Raw genomic sequence first — 27,924 nt, forward strand, 5'->3', positions numbered from 1 at the left:
GGAAAAGGAGCCCCCACAGACCGAAAGAGTACACAGAGGAATGGAAGTCAAGTTGAGACCCAGAGGTAGACATGCTGTGCCCACGGATGTAAAAGTAGCCTTGTATCCAACACAAGACAAGTAGCCTTGTATCCAACACAAGACAGCCGTGCGGTGACCTGGCCTGTCCAGATGATACTGTGGACGTATGTGTTTGGTCCGACTAAGAAAGTAACACGGAGCAGGAAGTTAACATTGGTGTCTCTTTGTTTGGATTACTTTTGTGTTTCAGTTTTCTTTTCAAGGTGGATGCTTTCCCTGAACTAGTGACAATGATGAGTACTGTCTCAGTCTGAAAGCAGGGACCATTTGGGCCCTTTATCTTCCTCCATGACCTACTTGTCCCCAAAACTCATGCCTCTGATCTCTTGCTCTGGCTGAGCAGAGGTCCCAGGCCCATTACCCCATTCTCAGGTGGGTGTGGTCTAACATTTTGGGATCAGAGACTTGCCTGGTTAGTGGCAGTAAGGACCCTCAGACACCCTGTGCAAGGCACTCATTCCCTGGGTCCGTGCCTCTCATCTGGCAGGACAGCTTGCCGAGAGCACCCGAGATCTTCCTTGCATTACCCGAGACAGGTCAGACAGGGGTGGGTCAGAGAGAGCCTTCCCGACTTCCACATTGAGTCATCCCCAGCCTTCCAGCTGGCTCCCTCTTCATGTGTGTCGGCACTGCAAGGTCTCAGCCCAGTGACAGTTGGAGGGAGTTGTCCCCAGGGGAAGCTCTGAGGCTAGAGAAATGTGCCTACCCGGTGGTCACAGGATAACAGGCCCTTTACCCCGACACATGTGTGCTCTCCTCCTGGGGCCCCACTCCAGGTGCCCATGGGTTTGCCCTTTGGCGTTGAGAACTCTTCCCTTCAGCACCGAGCCCTTACACATACCCGGGCTCAGCGGGCCCCCTCCCACATATCATGACCTGACTGACATCTGTGTGAGCAGAGGATCCTCCCCGTGCTACTACTTCCTGTCCCCATTGTCAAATCTCCAACTTGCACAAGAGTTAAAAGTTCACTCTAGGGCTGTTAATTCCCGTAAAGACCCCACCACACAGTGTTATGTGAGAACAAATGAGTCCTTGGGGCAGGTTGGAAATCACAGGGCCCGGACTGTACCACTCCCAGGTTACGTGATTTGGGTCAAATCACTTGACTTTCAGCCTCTGTGTGACATGGGGGCTAACATGAGCCTAATAATAATAACCGCAAGTAGAGGCTGCTTCTCCACACGTGGGCCCCAGCCAGCTGCGAAGCAGCCTCTGAGGAAGGGAAGCACGTCTTATAGGCAGAAGCGCATCCCACATGGACTCGACCCAAGCCGCAAAGACATCCGTTTTCTTTTTAGCACAGGAGATAGGTGTGGAAGCTCAGGCCTGGGCGAGTTGGCCGTGCAGTGCCAGGCAGGTAAGAACTGGTCATCGCCCAGGTGCCCGGGACTTGTGTGGAAGGATGGCCGTCAGTGGGGGGAGTGGAAAAGCAACTTCTCTTTCCGGCAGCTACCTTTCCGGCTATGCTTCATCGGGTCCAGGTTACGGTGGAGGCCAAGGAGCCCCTGTGGGTTAACGAGTTCCAGGGGCCCCAAGGAACTCAATTTTGTCAAAAGCAGCCATTGAATCTAGCCCATGAGTCATGTGTTTGATGAAAACTCCAAGGTGCTGCGGTCTGGCAGTCTCTCCAGGAGAGTGGCCCGTTGTGGCCTCAGCGGCCCCGCTGAGAGGCTGGATACTGCCCAGGCTGTGGAGGCACATACCTCAGCTGCCCAGCGCCCCACCGGCTTGCACGTATTTCCTCTAGTTATAAAACTTATAGATGGGGCTGGGGAGATGGATGAGACCTTGTGTTCAGATCCGCAGCAGCCATGGCGGAGGCTGGTGAGCCTGTCGTCTCAAAGCTGAGTAGGCAGAGGCAGAAGAAACCTGACGCTTGCTGGTCTCCTGGAACCAGTGAGCCCGGGGTCAGCGAGAGAGCAATCGAGGAAGATCAGCCTCTGGCTTCTGCGTCTGTCCACTTGCATGCACGTGGACACACACACGAACCATACACACACTACAATACACACAACTGATACTCAGTGAAAAAGCCCAAAATAAACGGTGCTTCATATCCCTGAAGATACATCATCACGGCAAGTAATACCAGCCAGGTCAGACACACAGTTCCCAGACGAATGAGAATGACCTTAGTCCAGAATCAACTGGCCAAGGCTAAGGTCCTCCCTTCCCTTTGTTGCCCCCACCCACGGCTCTTTTCTTCTTAAGAGTTCTTCTATTTCAACTATGGGAATATGTGTGTGAGGGTGTGTGTGTTTGGTTCGGGGGCAGCAGTATGTGAACGTGTACTCGCAGATGGCCGCAGAATCCAGAAGAGGGCATCAGAGACGAGCTTACACGCAGTTGCAAGCTGCTCCTGTGTGTGTTAGAAACTAAACTTGGGTTCTCTGCAAGAGCAGGAAGCACTTTTAACCTCTGAGCCATCTCTCCGGCCCTAATGCCCTGATTCTCAAATGTAATAGAGACTGCAAGGAAACACATCCAGTATGATGTTTAAGCTGCTTTAAGTCAAATAGTGTTTGTCCACATTAAGTACAATACCATTTCTCTTTTTTTTTAAAAAAAAAAAGCTATTAAAAATCATCAAAAGTGGACATTGACTGTATTGAACACTTTATTCTATTTTTCCCTCATTTTCCTCATTATATTTTTAAAAGCCTAGGAACCACCAGGCCTCCCTGACTGCTCTGTGTGTTCCACTGTTCTCTTGTTTTTCTAAGTGTCCAATGGAAAAAGAAAGGAAAGTTTCACCCAGCCTGGAATTCACTCTTAAGCTTAGAGTAGGGGGGAATTTGTGTGTCTTTTGGTGTGACAGGCTAGTGATTATAAGGAACTTTGGGTTCAAATGGTTGCTTAAGCACCTAGTCATTTAGTCACCAATTCTGCCCTTGTTTTGTTATGTCAAGGGGTGTCGTGGGGCTATGTATGATACGTGTACTTGGGCTGCTATCTAGCAACCTAACCCAGCAGATGCTGTTGTTCAGATAGAGCAGTGGTTCTCAACCTTCTTGATGCTGCGACCCTTCAGTACAGTTCCTCATGTTGCAGTGACCACAACCATAAAATTATTTTCCTTGCTACTTCATAGCTGTAATTTTGCTGTTATGAATCATATGTATCTGATTTGCTGATGGTCTCCACCCATAGGTTGAGAACAGATGAGGTAGAGTACCTAGCAGGGAGGGGTGCCTTGGAGAGGCTGCTCCACCAAGGTGTTTTACAAGGCACCGAGGAGCTTGAAGTTCGTGGTTTAGACTTCTGAAGCCCAGAGCACAATGGCAAGATGAAGCCTGCTCCAACAGTCTCTTCTCTCCCCAGAGTTGTCTCAATAGACAGCAACTCCTGACCACCATCCGCCAGTTGCAGCAGCTGCTGAAGGGCCAGGAGACCCGCTTCGCTGAAGGCATTCGAAACATGAAGAGCCGGTTGGCTGCGCTGCAAAACACCGTTAGCAAAGTGGCCGCGGATGTACGTCCAGGTGTGTCCCAAATCATCAGGCTGGGGCCAAGAACTGCACCCGAGAGCTCTCTCCAGCCAGTTAGCCGTGTGTGTGTGTGTGTGTGTGTGTGTGTGTGTGTGTGTGTGTGTGTTGTACACATTAAGGTTACTCCTGTCCCCTATGTTTGATAGACACCTTTTTCCAGGTTTTATAAAATGATTTATTTGTGTGTGCCGTGGAGGCCGGAAAAGGGCACTGGATCCCTCCCTGGTTCTCTGCAAGAGCAGCAAGCCCTCTTAACCAATGGCTCACCTCTGCAGCCTCCTTGTTTTGTTTTTATCTTATGTAGCTCACGTTGACCTCAAACTTGCCATGTAACCAGGATAATCTTAAACTCCTGATCCTTCTGCTTCTGCCTTCCAAGTGCTGGGATTATGGTTTTCAGCTCCAGGCCTGTGTTTCTTCTTTTTTTTTTTAAGATGGAGTCTCAATATATAGTTCAGGCTGACCTGGAACTCAAAATCCTCCCACCTCTGCCTCCCAAGAGCTATGGTTTGTCACCACACCCAGACCATTTCCTCTTAAACTTTTTATTCTAGGCTTAATAGCTACATAGGTAGCAACCTATAATCCCACAGAATTGTCATAAACATCACTCTGCAAGTATAGGTGCGTTTCACCTCCTTGGAGAGAACAGTCAACTCTGATTTTGTTTTTGTTCTTGTTTTTACTTTAAGTATAACAGTATGTTTTTGAAACTGTTTTTAAGTTCACAGCCTGGAAGGCCCAGATACTTCCCACATTCCCCCTCTGCACAGCACACTTCTACCCTGACCTGCCCAGAATGCTGCACTTACAGCCTGTGTCATTTTCCATGAGCAGGCATGGCTCTAGCTTTTCATGCCTGAAAGTACATTCTCCAGTGATTCCACCCAACTGGGGTGGGAAGAGGGGCTTCCAAGATAAGTCCCACTTGTCTGGGGCACAATGGGACATCCCAATTTCCCTCCACTGATGGCAGAGCTCTAACCCTGAGTCATGTTTTCCTGGTGATATCTGTCAATCAGATAGGAGATGGAGACTGTGGGATACCCAACACCATTGGTCCTGGTGACTTTATTTCCTTAGGGGCTTCTTTGTTGTGTGAAGTAACATTTCCAGAGGAAGGCTTTCAACAATAAATCATGTTTCCTTTAAGGCCCATTTCTAGAACATACTCTGTGTGCCAAGCACTTGGCTGGGGCTGGGACTAGCAGAAAGAACACAGGCCAGATTGCACGCGGGCAGAGAACACTGACAGCAAGCATGAAGACATGCAGTAGTCACAAATGCTAAGAGGAAGGCAACGTGGACTGAGACAGAGATGCCTGGTAGCCAGAGATCCTCTGGGAAGTGGTGACAATTGAATAGAGACCTGAAGAGCAAGAGCTGGCCTGGTGGTAGGCTGAGCCTGCTCAGGAGACCTGGGGCACGCAGCAGGCTGGAGACAAGAGAAAGCAGAGGCAGTAAATGTTGGTCTCATCGATTTGATACTCGGCGCTGTACTGTGGGGCCCTGCACACACAACCCTCGGTATCTCAGCATCGGTTTTCTCAGCTTTCACTAGGTCAACTGTGTTCCCCTCCTCCTCTCCAAGAACATTGGGAACGCTTCATGAGATGTGGCATTTAGAAGGTCCAGAACCATGCCCAGCAGTCATTCAACAGAGAGCAAGAGAGAAAGAGAGACGGAGGGGGGCAGAGAGAGAGAGGGAGGAAAGGAGGGAGAGGAAGAGAGGGAGAGAGAGAGGGGGAGAGAGAGGGAGAGGGAGAGGGAGAGGTGGGGGTTCTTGTGAGTGACATCTACACCGCCATGGCTGCAGCCCAGGGGAGGGCTCCTAATCCCTTCTCTTTTTCTTACAGTTTCCTGCCCAGCTCTGGACGCCCCTTCTGATGGCAGGAAGTTTGGGAGCAAGTACTTAGTGGACCATGAAGTCCATTTTACCTGCAACCCTGGGTTCCGACTGGTTGGTCCCAGCAGTGTGGTGTGTCTTGCTAATGGCACCTGGACTGGAGAAAAGCCCCACTGCAGAGGTATGGCCATTCTTCTCTGTTCACACCACGTAGCATGGATATGCTGGTCAAAAGGATCGTCCCGGAGACACATCTGATTCCCTCCCTTCTTTCCTCGTGTGTGTGTGTGTGTGTGTGTGTGTGTGCATGTGTGTGTGGGAGAGAGAGAGAGAGAGAGAGAGAGAGAGAGAGAGAGAGAGAGAGAGAGAGGGGAGAGAGAGAAAGGAGAGAGAGAGAGAGATGAGAGAGAGAGAGAGAGAGAATGATGCCACAGTGGTCAAGGATAGCCCTACTAGGTGTCAATCCTTGCCCTCAGTTCTGTGTATGCCAGGATGACTGTGTATGCCAGCAAACTTGCAGGGATTACCCTATCCCTGCTTCCCATCTCATGGTAGGAGTGCTAGGGTTCCAGGAGCCTGCTACCAAAGTCTGTGGGCAGATTCTGGAGGTCCAAACTCAGGTTTTCACACTTAAGTAGCAAACATTTCACCCATTCAGCCATCTCCCCTTGGTTCTTCAGTCATTCCTCAGCAGAGAAACGGGAACACGCCTGCTTCTTCACCCCTATGCCAGGTCTGAGTTATTCCCATGAGTCCCCACGGCCATCTGGTCTTGGTTTGCCTATAGAGAGTCTGAGGTGCAGATTGGGTAAGGAACTTACACAAAGCCACTGTCTACTTCTCAACAGCTCACCCTGTTCGGGACTCTGGTGACTGGACATGTGTGTTTGTTCTAGATAGGGTCTTATATAGCCCAGGCAGGCCTTAAACTCACTCTACAGCTAGGGATGGCCTTGGAGTCTTGATATTCCTGCCTCTACCTTCTACCTTCCAAATGTTATGCTCACAGCTGGTTGCCACTGCCTGGCTACACACCTTCAATCCCAGAATTTCAGAGACAGAGACAGGCAGATCTCTGAATTTGAGGCTAGTCTGGTCTACAGAGCTAGTTCCAGAACAGCCAGGGCTACACAAAGAAATCATGTCTCAAAAATTTTTTTAAAAGATTGGCTCTTAGCTGGGTATAGTGCCTCCAACTATAATCACAGCTCTTAAAAGGTTGAGGCAAATGGGCTGCCCGGAGTCTGAGATTAACTTGGGCTACAGAGTCTGAGATTAGCCTAGGCTACAGAAGGAGACCCTGCTTCAAAAACTAAAATTAAACTAAACCAAGACAACACTAACAAAAGCAATTTGATCATATCAATGTCAGGGCTTGAGTCTACCAAGACTAAGAGGAGAACCAGAAGGGCGACAGCTGAGCTGCCCTGAAGCAGCAGTCTGCTTGTGGGGCTCCTCGTATAGTCTGGGGAAGAGGAGATCCCTCGATTGTCACTTAGGTCTAGCCTGAGACCTGGTGTGGACAGCTTGGAGAGAGTCCTTGCTGAGGTTCTATGCTGGGCTTAAGAACAGAACTGTTTTGACAATAGAGAAAAGCAAAGCTTGGCACATGTAATTTATTGGCTTTTCAAAAGCCTATAGACCACAGTTTAAAAACAAATTCATAGCTATCAGTCATTTATTTTTAGGCATCTATGGAAGGCCTTTTGATGCAAGGCCATGATTTTAGTTAGGATTAAAAGTAGCATAAATCTTAAACAAGTGCAAGAGCATTGTGCGGGGAGCGTGTTGATTTGAGATAGGGCCTCATCCATGCTAGACAAGAGCTCTGCCACTCTGTTGCAATCGATAGCCCTGAATACTTAGAAATCTTGAAAACAGAGAGATCTCATAAACACAGTACTCCCAAGGGGAATGGGGACCCACAGGAGGAGCTGAGACACACAGCAGCCCTTTCCTGTCTCCTGGAAGGCATAGCGGCTCAACGGTTGATTACAGGTTCCAGCTCTCAGACCTCCCTGGCAACTATGCAGATAATAAATCATGAGCCATGCAAACACACCTGGGGAAATGCCAGATCCTGCTATTCACCCTGACTCTGAAAGAATTCCATCCAATTAAACACCTCATGAATGATAAAAATGCCATCCTAGGTATAAGGCATTTGCTTTTCATTGCTCTGGGCATCTGTGGTTTTAACTTCTAGGCTGAGTTGTAGACCCCTGGTGGATTCTTTCTGTGTCTATTCAGCACCTTAGGTCCCATTCACTTGGTCACCTGTGGCCTGATCTGCTTGTGTTCCCTCACATCTGTCTGTCTCTTGCCCTGTCTTGGACACCTGTCTGTTTGTAGTCCACCCTGGCCACCATGACAGGGCTGACATGATCTTCTTTCCTCACCTTGTCCCTGGACTGAGTATCTGTGTATCTGTGATGGGAGTCAGCACTCTTGGCAGGCGACCTGAGTTCAATCCCTAGGACCTACATAGTAGGGAGAGAGAGCCAACTCCTAAAAGAGCTGTCCTCTGACCTCTACAAGCATACTGGGGCATGCACACACCCATACATACATACATACATACATACATACATACATACATACATACACACCCACATAAACATGCAGGAATACACACACACCCCACACACATGCACACACACATAAACATGCACACAATACATATACACATGTATGTACACATACATTCACACACACAAACACATACACACAAAATAAATGTTAACTTTTTCCAGGAGGCTGGAGGGAAAGCCCAGCAGTTAAGAGCTCTTACTTACTGCTCTTGCAGAGAACCTGGATTTGTTCTCAGCACCCTCCAGCTCCTGAGTTTGGATCCCCAGCACCCACATAAAAGTCATGTGCAGAGCTGTGTGCCAGTAACCACTGATGGGGAAAGAAGGTACAGGGGGCTACCAGAGCCCGCTGGCCAGCCTGTCTAGGTAAATTAGAGGATTCCAAGTTCTTGAAATAAGTGAACATTTGCAGGATTTGACACCCTTTTCTGGCGTCTATGGATGCTGCACACACGTGGTCCATGGACACATACTCAGGCACATACATACACATAACACAAATGAATATTTTCCAGATTTCCCCCAAAATATTAGGTGATAAAGAAGGACACACAGAATGGAGTCAAAGACACACGAGCCATAAAGACCCTATGGCATTTTTAGTCCCTGATTTCAGTTCTGTCCTATAGACATATATTTATGGTGGATAAGTGAATTCAAATTTCTTGTTATTGAAGTACCATTTAATTAATTAATTAATTAATTAATTAAAGTAATTGATAGTGAAAAAGCCCAAGAGAAGCTCTACAGTTTCAGAGTGACCAACCTTACTGTGTAGAAGTTCACTGAGATGGATAGACTCGGGATTGGGGCAGTGTTTGAGTGGCTGCCTTAAGCTAGCTATGTGATGCTTGACTTGTGAGCTGGTTAGAATAAAGTGATTAGATTCCTTTGTTTTTCAAAATGGAATCTTGGATACTTTTCATCTCACTAAGTATAAACTGGGCCTGGACGTTTACCCTGTACTGATGGAACAAAATATTTGTATGTTACAATTAACTGGATCAACAAGCTGCTAGGCTCAGCCTCCCCCAAGTTGGCTCGCTGTGCCAGCATTGGCACTCACGGATGCTGTCTTCAGCCAGAGGCTCACAGCGATGCCAGATAGCTGCTTTTGGATCTTCTCAGGGAACTGTGACAATCTTGATTATGTGATTGATGTTGCTGGAGTTGTTAGGGTCAGAGAAGCCTCGGCCCCAGCAACCTTAACTACACTTGGCCACCCATCCTCGACAGGCCAATCAAACAGACAAGTAGTAGTGGAAAACAAACAGAAAGGCCTGGGCTTAGGCCCCAGCACCCACATAAAAGCAGGGTGTGATGGTGTATGCCTGTAACCTCAGCATCGGAGGCAGAGGGACAGGCAGGTCACCAGAGCCTGTTGGCCAGGTAGTCTGGCCAAACTGATGAGCTCTGAGTTCTCAAAAACTGAGATGGAGGCACTGGAAAGATGACTTACTGTTTAGGAGCACTTGCTGCTCTTCTAGAAGATCTAGGTTTAATTCCAAGCACCCACATGACGGCTCACTCACAACTGTTTATAACTCCAGTTCTAGGGGATCTAGTGCTCTCTTCTGGCTTCTGTGGGTACCAGGCACATGAGATGCACATGGAGACAAAACACACATTCATATAAAATAAACTAAACATGGACAGCAGTAAAGACAGTGTTGACCCACGGTCCCCATTTTGGCATGCAACACCCACCCCTGCCCCCATGCACATACATTAACATGTACACATGTATAACACACACACACACACACACACACACACACGAACAACAAAGAACTGTATGCGATCTCTTCCTGGGAGACAAGCTCCTCCTCTGGCTAGCACCATGCTTTAGCCCTTTCCTTCCCCCAGGATGAGATTCCTAGAAAAATTCCAATGCTTGCTGTCCTTTGTCTTAGACTATGAGAGCCAACGGGTGGGAGTGGCCATCCCAAATGTCTTCAGAACACCTCCTCTCCTGCCAAGACAGTTCCATTCTGCTGGAGCTCAGCAATCTGGTGACCAGCAGCTGCTGAGTGTGCCCAGTTCAATTTCTACATCAGCAGTTCTGTCACTGCGTGTTGTGACCACGGGGGACAAAATCTTAATTACAGCCCTTCACTTGTAGACATAAAATGTCAGTGCCAGTGAAACACTTGGCAGTGCTTTAATAACTGGCCAGTGCCCACTCTGCAGTCTACTGACTGGGAAGAGGGTGATGAACCCTACTTGGCATAGAAGGAAACGACACATAATGACACCATTAAAGACACAGTGGGCAGAGGAGCCCTGGAAGCCCACAGTGGAAAGCAGCCATTTGGCTCCCAGGCTTCTTTTTCTTTCTCTCGGTGAAGGGCATTTTTGTTGTTGCTGTTGTTCTTGCTCCTTTTGAGACAGAGCCTCATGTAACCCAGGCTGGCCTTGAACTCAGTATGTAGCCAAGGATGACCTTGATCTTCTGACTCTCTGGCATCTAACTCCTGAGTGCTGCTGCAATTACACTGAGTTTTTGTGGTGCTAGATTTAAATGCAAAACTTTATACATGTTGGCAAGCATTCCATCAGCTGAGCATTAGCACCCAGCCCAGGGCATATTTTTTAGGGTGTGAGGCTTTCTGAATGGGGAAGTCATAGGCATTCATTTGATCAACCAAAGGAAAAGCTTGAGAGAAGTAAACCCCTTTGTCATTTGCCACCAGAATGAAGCACTTCCCCACAGGGGCCTCAATACTTTACTAGGTGATCTTTTTCCTGTTTTCATAGTCTCAAAAATGCCAATTAGTTTAAACATTTTTCCTTTTCATTAAGAAACATATTCAGCCAGGTGGTGGTGGCACACACCTTTAATCCCAGAAGAATCTCAGAAGGAGGACCCAAGCGACACTTCAGTGAGGGAGAGATGGCTCAGAGGTTGAGAGCACCAGCTGCTCCTACAGAGGACCTGGGTTCAGTTCCCAGCACACACACTCATAACCACCTGTGATTCCAGTTTCAGGGGAACCAGCCACTGTGCACATGTGTTGCTCACACATACATGCAGGCAAACCAATCCTAGACATATAATAAAAAACATTTTTTAAAAAAGAAAAAGTTCAACACATAAAAGTACAGAAGGAAGATCATACAAACCAAAAACTCCAGTAATTTTCACAAGATAAACTCCTTAGCGTCATAAAATTTCTAGTTAAAATGCAATTCTCCCTATTGTCTTACGTGTTTTTAACACTGTGTTTGAATTGGAGCCCAGATCACTTCCATATTTCTCACTGGTTGTCCCATCTCTTATGTATTGGGAAGTGTCGCTTGCGTCCTCCTTCTGAGATTCTTCAGTTGATTCTTCAAGAAAAATTCAGGGTCAGCTCTCGGAGCTCACACATTTTGGAGGCAATCTGTTAGAGGTCAGCTTGGTCGGATGTAAACTTTCCCATCTCACCTTTAGTTCCCTTGATTCTCTTTAATCCTATGCATCTGATTACAGTTTTATGCTGAGGACCAAGCCCAGATCCTGATGCATGCTAGACAAGCAGTCTGCCAACTAGGCTACACCTCCAGCCAGGACACTTGAAATAGAAAGCCTTAGTTCCAGAGGGAATCTGAACAAGAGTCCCCAAAAGTTTCCAGCCAAAATGTTGGGGAGAACCCAAGTTGAACACAAAGAAAACAAGTGCAAATAAGATATGGTTGTTCACATAAAAATGCCATTAAGAGGGTTAGAGAGTTGACTCAGTAGTTATAAGCACTTGCTACTCTTGCAGAGGCTCTGAGTTTGATCCCCAGAATATACATGACAGTTTACAGTCATCTGGGGAATCTTTTGCCCTCTTTTGGCTTCCTTGGGAACTGCAGGCATGGGATGCACACACAAACACACACGCACACACACACACACACACACACAGGCAAAGCATTCTAACACATAAGATAATAGAATAAATCTAAAAATAAATTGAATGCCATCAAGACAGAGCTGAGGAGATAGGAGGTTCTGCTTTTGGTCATGATGGAAAAATAACAGGAAAGGAAATTTTGGAGGCATGAAGGTGCTAAAGGTACATAGGAAAACTTACTTCATCTAAGTATGAGGAGGGTGGGAAGGATTCCTGTTAAATCCCATGCAAGCTGGTATACAAAAATAAAAACTTTAAAAAAGAGAGAACAAAGTTTCCATGGACAACAAAGAATTGCCAGAAAGACATATCCTTAAAACCAAAGTAAAGCATAAGCCAACATTTCAAAACAAGCCAATAGAAGTTTCTAAAATATAAAGACTACAAAAACAAAATCTAGGCTTGAGAGATGGCTCAGTAGGGAAAGGCTCTTGCCTCCAAGCCTGATGACCTGAATTCAATCCCTGGAGCCCACAGGGTAGATGGAAAGAATGGACTCCTGGAAGTTCTTCTCTAACCTCTTCACTCATGACATTCATGTGTTCTCCCCCTCCAAAAATAAGTTAGAATAATGAAATGGAAAAGATAAATTTTTTAAAAATGAGGAAACCTTAGAAATAAAGTCATTGGCATAATGGGAAATTTGAAATAAAATGCAGAACCCAGGAACAAAGTTAGAATGAAAAAGAAAAACAAAGTCAGGGGGAGGGGATGAGAATGTAGCTTACATGGTAGCATGCTTACCTAATGTGCATGAGGCTCTGAGTTCAATGCCCAGCACCACACAAATCAGGCATGATGGTTCATGCCTATAATCCTAGAACTCAAGATGAGAAGACAGGAAATCAAAGATCAAGGTCATCCTCAGATACATATCAAGTTCAAGGGCAGCCTCTGCTACTTGAGACCCTGTCTCACATACATGTATACTTGCAGACATAAGCATTTTTGAAAAGAGAATAAGTTAGAGTATACATATGACAATTCACTTTCTTTTTTTTTTTTAAAGATTTATTTATATTTATTGCATATACAGTGTTCTGTCTACACACCAGAAGAGGGCACCAGATTGAACTGTAGATGGTTGTGAGCCACCATGTGGTTGCTGGGAATTGAACTCAGGACCTCTGGAAGAGCAGTCAGTGCTCTTAACCTCTGAGCCATCTCTCCAGCCCCCATGACAATTCACTTTCATTGAAGAATAAGTATTCATGAAACAGGAGATGGAGAAGGATTGTGCCCAGGCCTTGACTTGCTAGCCTTTCTTACCATCACTGCCATCGCCCTCCTCACCGTTCTAAAGCCATACCTAAATGCCACGGCCTGCGACACACTTGCATGTGATGACAGCTGTCCTTCAATTGGGACATAGCATTTGCCAGTCTGGGCATCAGGCCATTGAATACCTCTGACTGCTCATCAAGATAAGAAATGCAGAACGTCTGTCTGGAGCCTGTAAGGAAATGAATATGCTGGGACACCTATTCATGTCTCTATCAAGCTGACGTCAACCTAGCCCCTCCTGATGGGTTCAGGCGCAAGGGCAGCTGGGTGTCTTCTACTGGAGTCTCCCCAAGGACCGATAATGGCTGGGGGTGTGTTGACACCAAGCTGAGGGATATAAACACACTCACGCTTTCTGGCTTCCTCCCCATACCTTCATGGTTTATTGATCTGTCCACTTTCAGAGGGGCCAGTAAGCAAAGATAGGGTTGGACCTTGAGAGACCTTGGAATACTAATGGGGAGTGGGGGGCACATTTGTGTGTGATGCGGTCTCAGGCACATTCCTGGAAACGAATCATCTGAAAACAGGCTGACTGGGGCAGTTGTCACCAGCCTGAGATTACAGGGAAATGGAAATAATGTCTTCCCTGTGGATAAACAGTGTTTGGACAGCCCAAGTTTTAAGAGAAGCCAAGGTCCCTTCCAATTGACCCAGAATGAGGTGACAGTTCTCACCGGATGAGCCCCTGCTTCTTCCTCCTGGGAGACACACAGAAACGCCTTTTTAATTTCTTGGAATTTATCTCCTGTTTGGAAGATGATGCAGGGGTGGAGATGTGGCTCAGTCAGTAGAATAAGGCTAGCATGCATGAGGCCCTAGGTTCCCTGCACAGCATGGAATAAAATGGGCATAGTGACAGACACCTGTTAATCCTAGCACCCAGGATGCAGAAGCAGGAAGACCTTAGCTTCATTTTCATCCTTGGCCACAAAGAAAGGAAGTTCAAGGCCTGGGATCTACCTTGGAGAAGAGTTGAAGAGTAGAAGGGCCTCACTCACAAGCAGATGCCAACCCCTGGCTACAGCTGTGTACACTACACCCTCGAGCATGGGCGGTGCTCTGCCACATCCTGCACACAGAACCCCACGTGGGCACAGCGTGAGGCAGATGCTGCAGAAGAAATGACCTTCACTTCAGCTCACCAGTTGCCTTGCAGCTCCCACAGGTAGAGAGAATGCAAGGACAAGGTAGGAGGGTAGAAAGCTGGGGGAGGGTGCAGTGATACATGTCTGTCCCCAGGAGGCTGAGGCAGGAGGATCACAAACCAGAACCAAGCCAGACAGGAAGCTGGAGTGGTCCTGCAATGTAAGGGAAAAGCCATTGTTAGTTTTTGCTTGATTTGGCACTAGAATCCACATAACCTTGTGCTGACATCCTTTCCTAGACATCAGTGAATGCTCCAGCCAGCCTTGTCACAATGGGGGAACATGTGTGGAAGGAGTCAACCAGTACAGATGCATCTGCCCTCCAGGAAAAACTGGGAACCGTTGTCAGAATCAGACCCAGCCTGGTATGTAGCCAGAAGACTTGCTGGGGATGCTACCCTGGGGGCTGGCATGGATGCTGGTCACCATCACCAAAGGCCGATGTGTCAAGAACTCTGTGGTTCCCATCCACTGTCTGATCCTGCTAGTACCCTACAGTATTCACTGGGGTGGGCTTAGCTGTTTTTTATAGCCAGAGTTTTGATCCTCCTTTTAGAGAGACAGGCTCCAAACTAACAGCATTAGATTAGGGACGGCCTGGGAAGACACCCTGGGACACCTTTGCCTGGTTAGAATTTCATCCTCTTTGCCTGGTTAGTGTTTCGTCCTCTAACAGAATTACTTTTCCTTCCGATATCACATCCTGCAAAATCAGCAGACCAAGGAATTTTAAGATATGAATAACCAGACATCTAATTACTGAGTTACAGCACATGGCAAGAAAACCTCCTGATAAGGAATCTATGGTGAGGGGTTTCACACCATTCTGAAACTGAGAGGTGTCTTGAGAATAATTTCAAGAATTGTTTTTTTTTAATCCACTTTCTAGCGGGGTGGTAGTGGCCATACCTTTAAACCCAGCACTCGGGAGGCAAAGGCAGGCAGATCTTTGTGAGTTCAAGACCAGACTGGTCTACAAAGTGAGTTCCAGGACTGTTTCACAGAGAAACGCTGTCCTGAAAAACAAAAACAAACAAAAATCCCTTTACGAGGTTAGGAGCTGGGGTTCCCAGCATGCACATGGTGCCCCACAGCCACCTTTCACTCTCCAGTTCCAGACAGATCAAGAAACGCTTTTCTGGCCTCCATGGGCATCGGGCACCACAGATTGTACACATATACACACAGACACTTTAACATAAAATAAAATCTTTTTAAAGTATCCTTCCATCCCAGCACTCAGGAGGCAGAGGCCAGTGTGGTCTACACAGTTGAGTTCCAAAGCCAGCCAGAACTACATAGTGAGACCTTGATTTTGTTTATTCTGTTTACTTTACTTTTATTGTGGTTAGAAAACTACTTTTTGTTCTTCGAAAGACGGAAAAACTGTAATAATAAAACAACTACCCTGAACACATTGACGAGACTGCAAGATTGTGTACACATGCACACACACACACACACACACACACGGAACAGAAAAAGTGGAGGCTCAAATTTTTAAATTGTAGTGCCCACTGCATTGTTCACATTGTCCAAGATTCTCAGAATGAATCTCGAACTTCACACTGCAGTATGCCTGGCTGTCCGCTATTATATTCCGCTCTCTCTCGGGTCCTGTCCGGCTCGCAGTCTCTCAATTTAGGTTAACCGCTTGTCACTCCTTGCCTGCTGTAGAGTACGCACTGAGAGATAGGGTCTTGCCCGTTCTGGGGCGCACTGCAAGTGCCGGGGTGGGGGTTCCCGGAGGGTCAGGTGCTGAGCGTGTCTTCTTCTCGCAGCGGTCCCCGAGGGCGGAGTGGTCGGCGACCCCGCCTTCAGCCGCGCGCCGCGTTGCGCGCAGATGGAGCGGGAACAACATTGCAGTTGCGAGGCGGGATTCCACCTGAGCAGCACAGCGGGCGGCAACAGCGTCTGCCAGGGTAGGCTCGGGCTCCGCAGAGGAGACGCGAGAATGGGAGCCCAGGAACAAAGGGTGCCATCTGCCTCCCTGGGGCGGAGTGCAGGGTTGGGAAGTGTGTCTTCCTGGGCGTGGTCTCAGAGATACCTGTGATTTGCCTTTAGGTGAGGGCTGCCAGGATGAATGAAATTAACCGGAAGACTTGGAGGGCGGGGCGGGATTCTGAAGAAAGAAGTGGCTGCGCACCCATCTTGGTTCTCCTTTTCACCCATTTTGGTCTCCTTTTTACCTTCCCACAGCTGGGCTGCAGGAGGGTGCACCAGGGCCTTCTCTGAGATCGTACAGACAGCAGGTGGACTGCAAGGGATTTGCATTCAGTCTCTAGAGTGCTTGCATAGCGTGCACAAGGCCCTTCTTGCAATTTCATCACCGCTTAAATGTGAAGTGACATGCTTGGGATACAGAGGCAGGAGAATCAGAAGTCCAAGGCCATCTTCTGTAGCATGGGGGGAGGGGAAGAAAGCAGTCCAGGGTGATAGCCTGGAACTACTGAGCCAAAGAGGAACCCTTTGCCTCCACGTGTCCGCAACCTCTTCCCCGCCTCTGGGGGCGTGACAAGGGAGTTACACAAACTGAGACGCATTCTCTAGTCACCTCCTCAGTTTAGCTGACTCTAGAGCCCACTTTTGATAACCACAACTAAACAGCAGTTCCACCCTGAGGTCTGGCCAGTTAATGCTAAGAGGTTCATTTCACGGCATCAGAAATAAAATTACTCCCCACCCCCTCCTAAAGAGGCGTCTCAATATACAGCCCAATATACTGGCCTCAGATGAAGTTCCGTGCTTCTGCCTCCCAAATGCTGAGAGTACAGGCCCGCCCCACCACACAGGCTGTCTTACTCCATGTGTCCTTTGCTGAAGATGACGAGGGCTAAGATGGGTGTCTGAAGCTGCTTCTCCAAGTGGGGTACCTGACTTGCTAGGCTTTGTATAGTTTCCTGAGTTAGACCGAGGAACCCGGCTAGTGTGGCTCACATCATTCCACTCCTCCCTTCAGCCTTCTTGGTCCTGGGGCCATCCCAGGTGCTCTTCGGCAGGGTAGCTTGCCACTTTATCCAGCTATTTAGTCACAGCTGCCAGAGTCTACTTGATGGAGACTGCATAGCCTCCTGGAACCAAGAGCACTTTTTGTCCCCAGATGTGAATGAGTGTAAGATCTACGGGCAGGAAGGACGCCCCTGGCTCTGCATGCATGCCTGCGTGAACACCCCCGGCTCCTACCGCTGTACCTGCCCCAGCGGATACCGCATCATGGCTGACGGGAAAAGCTGCGAGGGTGAGTGAGACTATAACAGAGGCAGGCGACCACGAGGCGAGAGGTCACCCTCTACACTTGGCCGCCTGCTGCTGCTGTGACCCCTGCTCTCATCCCCATCCCCACTCAGGGTGATTAGGCTAAGAGAGCCACCGATCTGGGTGCACAGTCAATCTTGGAAGAGAAATCAATAAAAAGAACTCCCAAAGATCAGGTTATATATTCTACACAAACTAACTGTTTAGCCATCCAGCCTCTTCTGACCCCATGTGAGCGACATTTCTAGGTAAGGTCACTTCCTCTTATTCAGCACTGTGTCAGCCAGACTGGAACCCAAAGACCAAAGAGCCAGCCAGAGTCCACTCATCTGGAATCTGAAGGGACCTTGGAGGCATTGTGGCCCTGCGTATTCACCTATTAGTATCCTCTGACTACAGGAGCTGTACCTCAGCGTGGCCAGGCTCCACAGCTCTGGCCATGTGTGGTGGCTAGCTGAGGACAACAGGGAGGAGGCAGAGCCACCAGTGACAGGCAAGAGTGAGGGACAGGGTTCATAAGAGCCTGATGACAATTGTGGCTGGAAGCATGAATCTGCCACCAGAACTTAGCCTAGACTAAAAACAGAGACCATAGCTGCTCAGGCGTCCATTTACCAAACTCCACTAAACACCAGAAGGCCCGAAAACTAGAGGGCCTGGAGGCCCGAAGGTCTGGGAGCCTAGGCAGACAGGCCAGGCCAGTCAGTCTGCCAGGAACAGAGAATAGCCTGGAGGGTGGGCTGTAAACACAAAACACCAGACTCAGGTTCTCCCTAAGTGCCACCCATCCATTGTGACCCCCTGGACGAAGGGTTGAGGTTTCTGTTTCCAGACATGGTGCAAATAAGCACCATCATCAGCAAGGAATGTCTGCAGGTAAAGCGGGAGTGGGGGGAAGAAAGGAGAGACTGAAAGCTGTTCTCACCGTCATGGACACCAGACGAACCTAGTGGAGCCTAGGCACACCAATATCACGCCTCCCATAAAGACGTAGACACATCAGTTCTCCGTAGTAGCACAATCAGAATACAGTAGCCCCTCCCCCATCCATGGGTCAATACCCAAATTCAATTGAATAGTATCAACCCCTACCTGTACAATGTTTCTGTCCTATAGTATATACCTAATGTGAAGTTTAACTTATAAATTAGGCAGAGCAAATATTAACAACAGCTAATGGCAAGATAAATGACTATAATATACTATAATAAAACTTATTAAAATTAATGAACTGCTTGTTTCTAGAAATTTTTATTTAATATTTTCAAACTATAGTTGGCCACAGGTAAGTCAAACCCTGAATAAGTTAGGTAAAGTAGAGTCTCCTCTTGCTCAGCTTGATTCTAGGCCTTGGAACTTGGGTTGCAGGGGACTTCTGGGGAGAATGCAGCTGTTCCAGCCTCACATTGGGAGGAAGTCCAGGCCTGACTCCTCCATGAACTAAGAACACTAAAGGGACCCCAGCAGACTTTAGAAAATGGCTTTGAACTACTGGGGGAGAAGGCAGACAAAGGACAGGGGGCTAAGTCACAAGCTGACTTGGAATATGAAGGGAGAAGTGACTCTCTGCTGACATCTTGTTAGACTCCAGTGTAATTCTCAGAGGAGTGGGCAGCTGGGGACTAGAATAGGAGATCCAGATAGACATTCTCACATCCACCCATCTACACTTCCACTCATCCACCCACCCATTCATCCGTTCACCAACCCGTTCATCTGCCCACCCATTCATCCGTTCACCAACCCGTTCATCTGCCCACCCATTCACCACCCACCCATTCACCACCCACCTGTTCATCCACCCACCCATTCACCACCCACCTGTTCATCCACCCACCCATTCATCTGCCCACCCATTCACCACCTGCTCATCTGCCCACCCATTCACCCGTTCACCTGTTCATCTGCCCACCCATTCACCACCCACCCGTTCATCTGCCCACCCATTCACCACCCACCCATTCACCACCCACCCGTTCATCATCTATTATCCACCATTCACTCCATCATCCATCTCATAGCGCTCAAATGAGCCCACATAGGATTACTTGGGCTTGGGAAGGGACTACCTCCAGGTGGGTGAATTCACTGCATGTTTGTAAAGGGCACAGTTTCAGTATGGGATGTGGTTAAGGGGGCAGGCATTCCTTTATGTTTGAGTCTGAGTGTGAGGACAAACATGGGCAGTAAGGAGACTCAAAAGCACTTGAGAAGGAGGCAGATGACTGGTAACACTCATTTGGTGTTGGCAGGAACCCCTGTCACTTGTCACACCCCAGGAAAAGAAGACAGCATCCCAGGGAGGGGGTTCACTACCACAGTCCTAGAGTATTTCTGACGGACCCCGATTCCAGATGTTGAGAGAAAACAGAATACCTGACAAAGTTCTTGCTCTAAGAGGATGGATCCCTGGCACTCACTAGCCAGCCAGCCTAGCAGAATCAGTGAGCTCCCGGTTCAGCGAGAGACCCTGTTTCAAAAAACAATGCGAAGAAGCGATTGAGGAAAATACCCACATTGTCAACCTCTGGTCTCCACACACATGCACATTCACATGCATGTGTACTGCCCCTGACACAGAGTATTTGTTGGATATCTGGTAAATTCACCCCTTGTGGAGTCTCCCATTTCATCACCTACTGGGTTCCAAGTGACTGTATGATATAGGAAAGGCAGGAAGAGTCACAGCCTTCCTTGTGTCTCCCGATAAACAGATGTGGATGAGTGTGTGGGCCCACAGCACATGTGCCCCCAAGGGACCACATGCATCAACACTGGAGGAGGTTTCCAGTGTGTCAGTCCTGAGTGCCCCGAGGGCAGTGGCAACGTCAGCTATGTGAAGACCTCGCCCTTGTGAGTAGATCCAGGGCTGCCCACGGCTGGGCATGCAGTTCATGGGGAGGGATATAATGTCATCGTGCCCAGGAAATGTGAAAGACAGAGAAGCTTCTCTGAGCTTCCATTTCCCCTATAATTACCAGCTCACATGAAGCACAGACGTTTTGTTCTTCCAGAGAGATACTGGAGTCTACGGGAGTGTGGCCTCTTCAGGAGGGTGGGTGGGGCAGCCTCTCTTGAGTTTTCCCAAGTCTAACTGTCTCCATTTTACCCCTGTTCCAGCCAGTGTGAGCGAAACCCCTGTCCCATGGATAGCAGGCAATGTCGACACCTGCCCAAGACCATCTCCTTCCATTACCTCTCTCTACCTTCCAACCTGAAGACGCCCATCACGCTCTTCCGCATGGCCACAGCCTCGGTTCCTGGCCATCCTGGGCCCAACAGCCTGCGTTTTGGAATTGTGGGTGGGAACAGCAGTGGCCACTTCGTGATGCAGCGCTCAGACCGGCAGACAGGGGAGCTCATCCTGATACAGACCCTGGAGGGGCCTCGGACTCTGGAGGTAGACGTTGACATGTCCGAATACCTGGAACGCTCCTTCCAGGCCAACCACGTGTCTAAGATCACCATCTTTGTGTCTCGCTATGCCTTCTAAGGATGCCATGGCAGTCGGGAGACTAAGGTTTGGAATCTGGGCTGATTTCTCTTCCCCAAGGACACAACTGAAGGCAAGAGCTGTGATGGTCGTTTTTCCTGTCATGTTCCCACCCACTCTGCCTGTTCACCCAAGCTTCTAGAGCAATGTGCTGTGCTCTGTTCCATGGGCTGGCACAGAAAGGAAGCCAGAATACAAATGCTTTACCACCATCACTTTTTTTTCTGCTTTAAGCCTCACTGTAGTATATGTGAGTTTGAATGAACTGAGGTGGGGGAGATCTCATGGTGCATGCCTGAGACAATGGCTGACGGTTCTGCATTGAGTTGCCAAGCCTGTTCTGAGTGTGTTCTAGCTCTGTTAATGGTCTAATGCCCCTGTGGGCCTTCCCATCAGGGGCCTGGTCACCCCAAGTGGATTCTTCTAAACCAAGGAGTCAACATTAAATCATGGATTCTGCCAGAGTTTCTTCACTTGGCTGTGGACATAGAGTCTGCTTCTCTTCTCTGCCATCAGATTTCTCCCTGAGCTGGAGAGTTCCTTCTTGGAAGGAATAGTTCCCGTCTGCTCAGGTTGAAGGAGAGTGAGAGAGGTGATGTTTAAGATTGCTCTGCTAGTTTCAGTATGGGCTGGTCCCATGGGAGACTGGTAAGGATGGCATCTGGCCATGGAATGTTTAGAATACTCAAATTGTCTTTCATTGCATGGCTTTCTTCTTCTGCTGCTGCTGCTGCTGTTGCTGCTGAAGAACCAAGAGGTGGTGTCTTTCGGATGAACGAAGCAGGAAATCTCTCTCTAGCACAGAGAACTGGGTGGAATGAGGGAAAAATACTCCAATTAAAATTTAAAACTAGATTGGTTGAGAGGAATTTCAGTGTCCGAATACACATCAATCTGCTGGTAATATTGCTTTGTACACATTTTATTTTAAAAATATCTCTAGAGGGTAGGAGATCATGAGTTTGAGGGCAGCCTGGATGACATAGTGAGACTATGTCTCAAACAAAACAAGACAAGAAGAGGGCTAGAGGTGTAGCTCATTTGGAAGAGTTATTGTCTGCCATGCATGAAGACCTAAGTTCATTTTCTAACACTGCATTAAACTCATTGTGGTTGTACATATGTCGGCTACATAACCAGTTTGAGGCAGGCCTGCACTGCATAAAGCCCTGCATCAAACAGAAACAAACAAACAAAAAACCTGCCAGCTTCCCATTTCCCATCTAAATCTTTGTATTTGTCCTGACAGCAGCTAGGAAGCTGAACTAGGTGTCCCTCATTTAGTGATAAGTGTGTTATGAAGCTCCTCGGACAGTGTGTCCCTGGCCTCTTTTGTCAGACCAAGACTGAGCCTCCCATGGCTTCAGCTGCAGTCTCTAACAAGACAAGGGCCTGAAGATCTGCTTTTCCGGGTCATAATGTTTAAAACATCGTCCAGAGCCTTGTGTTTCTAGATGGTAATATGAAGGATATGATGGCAACTCTGGTGTCAAACAGGCCCTGTGTTAAGTGGTATTTTTCTCCACTGAGATCTGTCATTATCAAAGATGCTTCCAAACACATGGGCTTTTGGGGAGACATTCTGATCCAAACTGCAGCAATGCTCTCTTGTTACTTTCAGAAATCTGCTTCTGGATCTTTTTAAGGCTGCTGTCTGTTAAGTCAGTATGACTAGTTGTCAATTTTTCTGGGTAATATGGATCCAAGTACTGCAAATACACAAACTAGAGTAACGTAAGGAATCCCATGTGTTATCATCAGCTCCACCATCAACGCCTGCCAATCACCTCCTCTTCCTCCTCCGCATGATAGCTTTGAAGGAGGCCCTAGACATGATATCATTCCATCTCTATTTCACCTTGTGTCTCTAAAACATTTCTCTAAAGCATGACCTCAACATTATCCACAAATTTAACAGCAGGGCCTGTGGGGCCTGGGAAAGGTGTTAGCTATCAATACTGACAGCGTGACTTCAATCCCCACGACCTCTGTGGTGGAAGAAGAGAATCAACTCCCACAAGTTGTCCTCTGACCCCACATTGGACTGTGGTACGCTCACACACACACACCCCACACACACCCCACACACACAAATAAATAACTAAATAAATAGACAGTAAATAATATAATTAAAAATAGAAATTTAACAATGGTTCCTCAATGCCGGGCCGTGGTGCACGCCTTTGATCTCAGCACTCAGGAGGCAGAGGCAGGCAGATCTCTGTGAGTTCCAGGCCAGCCTGGTCTAAAGAGTGAGTTCCAGGACAAGCTCCAAAACAATACAGAGAAACACTGTCTCAAAAAAAAAAAAAAGCTAGACCATTTCCTATCCTCTGCCATTGAAGATGTTACGTCAGTAAGTGTAGCTTTTAATATTTTTGCCTTCATGTCTTAGATGTCAGTATTTCCTCCATAAGACAGAGACAACCTCCCACCCCCCAAAGGTCCCTGTCTCTCATGAAGGCGGATCCCTGCCTCAGCGTTCTCATGTCTGCTCCCTGAGCAGACCCTGCTTTGGAAATGAAGGAAGGCCCAGTACAGGCTGATCTACAGCCAGCCCAACGGTCTGCCTTGGCCCTCTGAGGAGCAGTCAACAGCCACCAGAAGACGGAACAGCCAGCCAGGAGATCACGAGCTGTTGAGCAATGGAAAGTGAAGTAGGATTTTGGATGAGTTTTTAAAAAATCATTTTATTTTTAAATTGTAACATGTCCAACCGTAGCAAGCAAAGAAGAAAATACGCCAAACCCCAAAATGCCATCCCAGGGTCGCAGTCAACCTGACTGGTTTATAGTCTGAGGTCAGACTGGAATGCATCTCTCTCCATCGGCCACTGTCCCAGCTTTGCCAAGCTCTCATTGCAGGGCTAGAAAGATGAACCCTCCTGACTCTGGTCTTGTTCATAGGAGTGTTTGTAAGTGTCATCAATCAGCTAAAATTGCATAGACAGCCTGCATATCCACTAGGGATGGTCCCTGCTCTGGTTACTGAAAGTGCAATGGATGATGAGACCACTAGATCCCGAACCACTAAAGCTTATGGGTTTTTTTTTTTTTTTTTGGTTTTGCGAGACAGGGTTTCTCTGTATTGTTTTGGAGGCTGTCGGTCCAGCCTGGCCTCGAACTCACAGAGATCCGCCTGCCTATGCCTCCCGAGTGCTGGGATTAAAGGCGTGCGCCACCACCGCCCAGCAACTAAAGCTTATGTTTAGCAGAGGAAATTACAATGTAGGGGGAGACAAGAGAAGCACGTGATCAAAGAGGGACGGGGGCTGCAAGAGTAAAAAAACGATTCAGGTGAGGCAGCTCACACCGTTCATCTCAGGTCCTGGGAGGCTGAGGCAGGAGAAGTTCAAGGCCAGCCTGGATTACTAGTAAGTGCTAGGCTAGCCTGAACTACGCATGAGATCCTGCCTCAAAAACAATAATAACAACAAAACAAGAGTCAGAAAATATTGCTTTCACCCAAATCTGCCACAGTCTTGACTATTCCAATAAACTTAACAGAGCTTTTTATAAATAAGCAAAATTAAAACAGTAAAAAAGGGCTGTGAATATACAATAAATGTATACATATAACGTATACATATATATATGTATAATGTATATATAAACACTGCATGTCACCCATGCAACCTGCATGCTGCAGGCACAGATCATTCGTGGTGACAGCTGGATCACTCATCCATGGTGTTTGGAATTAAGACTCAGAATCGCTTGCGGGCACAAATCAGGATGTAAACCCAAGCCTGTGTGATCACATTGAGTTCATATGTATGAAGGAAAGGCCCCTGGTCTGGATATCGAGAATAATGATGCCAACAAAGGAAAAGAAGAAAAATGGAAATGCATATTACGAGGGTTAGAGCCTAATTTTGTGTTCTAAGTATCTATTATCACTGCTACATAAAATAGCCCCAACTCAGTGGCTTTAAGTTACTATCTTAGTATATTATCATGTATATGGGTCATGAGTTCAGTTAGAGTGGGACTTCTTAAACATTTTCCATTTTTTAAAAAAATGAAAATATTTATTTTTACTCTTTTTGTTCTATGTATGTGATTTTCTGGGTGGGGCTGTATATGTGACAGTACAGGTGTCCTCAGATGCCAGAAACGGACATTGGATCATCTGGAGCTGGAGTTACAGGCAGTTGTGAGCTGACCAATGTAGGTACAGATAACTGAACTTGGTTCCTCCCTAAGATCTGCAAATGTGAACTGTTGAGCCATCTCTCTAATCCCCCCTCCTTTCCATTTTTATCCCCTTTACACTTGAGGAATTTTTACATGAACTCAGATATACAGTGTGCTGCCTAGTTTTATGTCAGCTTGACACAAGCTATAGACATCTGAGAGAAGAAAACCTCAATTGAGAAAATGTCTCAGGTTGGTTGTGATGGCACACGCCTTTAATCCCTGCACTTGGGAGGCGGAGGCAGGTGGATCTCTGAGTTCAAGGTCAGGCTGGTCTACAGAAAAAGTTCCAGGACAGCCAAGGCTATGCAGAGAGACGCTATCTCAACATCCCCTGGACTCCACAAAGAAAAGAAAAGAAAATACCTCCGTAAGATCAGTCTATAGGAGAGCCTGTAAAGCATTTTCTTAATTAGTGATTGATGGGGGAGGGTCCAGCCCATTGTGGGTGGAGCCACCCTGGGCTGGTGGTCCTGGATTCTGTAAGAAAGCAGGCTGACCAAGCCAGTAAGCAGCACTCTTCCATGGCCTCTGCATTAGCTTCTGCCTCTAGGTTCCTGCCCTGCTTGAGTTTCTGTCCTGGTTTCTTTCGATGGTAGACTATGATGTGAAAGTGTAAGCCAAAGAAATCCTTTCCTCCCCAATTTACTTTTGATAATGGTGTTTCATCACAGCAATAGTAACGCTAACTAGGACACATAGGTTCATAAAATTGATATACAAACCAAACATATACTAATAAGTCATAAAAACATATTTAATGCAACTCTTTGATGTCCATATAATTTACCATTTATTAAAAACTAAAGCAAGTTTGCATATTAATGAGATGGATGTACTAAATACCTGATATTGCAGAAAATAAAGCATCTTCAATGTTTTTCAGAGTTAATTTTTAAATTTTTAAAGAATCAACGCTGAGAATGTCACCTTCTAAAATATATAGTACAAAATGTCAGACAAGTGTATTTAGGGCCACTTCAGCAATTATTAGCAATGCTATTCTAATCCCAAGTCAGATTTTATTTAATACTTTAAAAAATGAAATTCAAGTTAGCAATCCAAGCAAAATTCTGGGGCTGAGGAGGTAGTTCAACCGTTAAACACTTGCCATCCAGGCAAGACGACCTGAATTTGGATCCCCAGAAACCCACATAAATGCCAGGTGGGCATGGAGATCTAGCTATGTTTCCAAGCTTGGAAAGGAAAGCTGGCTAGCAAAATTAGTGTTCTAGTTTCATTCTTGTGATAAAACACTCTGATCAAAAGCAATTGAGGAGAGGAAAGGATTTATTTGTCTTTCACTTCTAGCTCAGACTGTCTTTGCGAGAAGTCAGGACAGGAACTCAAGCAGAAACTTGAAGCAGAAACCATGGAAGAATTGCTGGCTTGTTTTAGCTCATGCTTAGCTAGCTCCCTTATATAGCCCATGGCTACCTGACCAGGTGCCATCCACAGTAGGCTAAGCTCTCCTGCATCAGTTAATAATCAAGACAATCCCACACAGATATGCTCACCGGCTTTGATGTGGATAGTCCTTTAATTGATTCTAGGCTCTGTCGAGTTGACAAATAAAGCTAAGTAGGACAATTACTCTTATTGGCAATCTATGTGTTTGATTGAAAGTCCCTGCCTCAATGAGTAACGTGGAAGATCAATCAAGGGTGATTCCCAACATCAGTCTTAGACCGCTACATGTGTACATGCATGGGCACCCACGCATATCTATGACCACACACATGCAAAAATGACAAATATATACCATGCACACATGAAAAATTAAAAGGGAAAGATAAAACTGATAAAAATCAAGCATTCCAACACGATCCAATCCAAAGATATACTAAGTTGATATTTTTATGCTAAGAAATCAGAATAGGAAAATATTAAAAGACTTTGTTTGCATTACGTTTCTGAAAGGGCAGAAAATATTGTAAAATAACTACAATTCACAACATGCAATGGTCTCTCAGATTTGTGCCATAGTGTTTCAGGCAGCATTCAATGGCGTTTTGTGGTGTGACTCTGTATGCAGCACAAAGCATACCTGTTGTGTGTTCTGAATCAAGGCTACACTGATGCATGATGCAACATGAGTGAAACCTGCAAGAAACATCTGATTCATTACATGCTTGATTCTGAATTAACTTTTGTTCATTACCACCTCAGAAACCTTTCACTGTTGTCAAATATTTTGCAACCCCTTCCTTTAGTTGTATGACTCCACATGAGGTCATCACCTAGTTGAAGGAGCCTGGAGTTAGGGCACTGGGGGTGTGGTGTCCATCAGCCATAAGACTTCCTGAGCTGGGGAGACTCCTTGCCTGAGACCCTGGTTACCTAATGGTTATTTGGTCACTCTTGTGATTGGCTTGGGCTCAGTTAAGTCAAGCATGGACCAACAATTGTGATGCCTACTCTTGGTTCCTCCATGTGATTTTGCCCTCTCAGAGCATGGTGGCCTCCAAGTAATTGGACTTCTGACACCATGACTCAAGTTTCCAGCAGAAGGGAAGTTTCCTGGAAGGGTCACAGACAGTTCATGGAGAAGCTGGCACTTGAAATGGTTCTCTTTAGAGTAAATTTAATGAGAAACACAGGCCACATCCTTGTGATACAAGGATTTCCAACAAAGCCAGCATTAGCAGAGCCATGGGAA

At 47.0% G+C, this 27,924-nt stretch overlaps 1 protein-coding gene across 1 annotated transcript in view; it reads left to right on the forward strand.

Moving 5' to 3' along the window:
* The window catches only part of Fbln7 (fibulin 7), a 45,265-nt gene extending 23,292 nt beyond the window's left edge, over positions 1 to 21,973 (forward strand). The window contains exons 2-8 of the mRNA XM_005068603.4: positions 3,406 to 3,565; positions 5,428 to 5,598; positions 14,561 to 14,686; positions 16,103 to 16,243; positions 17,422 to 17,559; positions 20,291 to 20,429; positions 20,697 to 21,973. Coding sequence (XP_005068660.1) covers positions 3,406 to 3,565; positions 5,428 to 5,598; positions 14,561 to 14,686; positions 16,103 to 16,243; positions 17,422 to 17,559; positions 20,291 to 20,429; positions 20,697 to 21,069 — 1,248 coding nt within the window. The 3' untranslated portion in view covers positions 21,070 to 21,973. The remainder of the gene's footprint in view (positions 1 to 3,405; positions 3,566 to 5,427; positions 5,599 to 14,560; positions 14,687 to 16,102; positions 16,244 to 17,421; positions 17,560 to 20,290; positions 20,430 to 20,696) is intronic.
* Positions 21,974 to 27,924: the final 5,951 nt, after the last annotated feature.

Source organism: Mesocricetus auratus, unplaced genomic scaffold, assembly GCF_017639785.1.
Source record: "Mesocricetus auratus isolate SY011 unplaced genomic scaffold, BCM_Maur_2.0 Super-Scaffold_100004, whole genome shotgun sequence".
Taxonomy (NCBI): domain Eukaryota; kingdom Metazoa; phylum Chordata; class Mammalia; order Rodentia; family Cricetidae; genus Mesocricetus; species Mesocricetus auratus.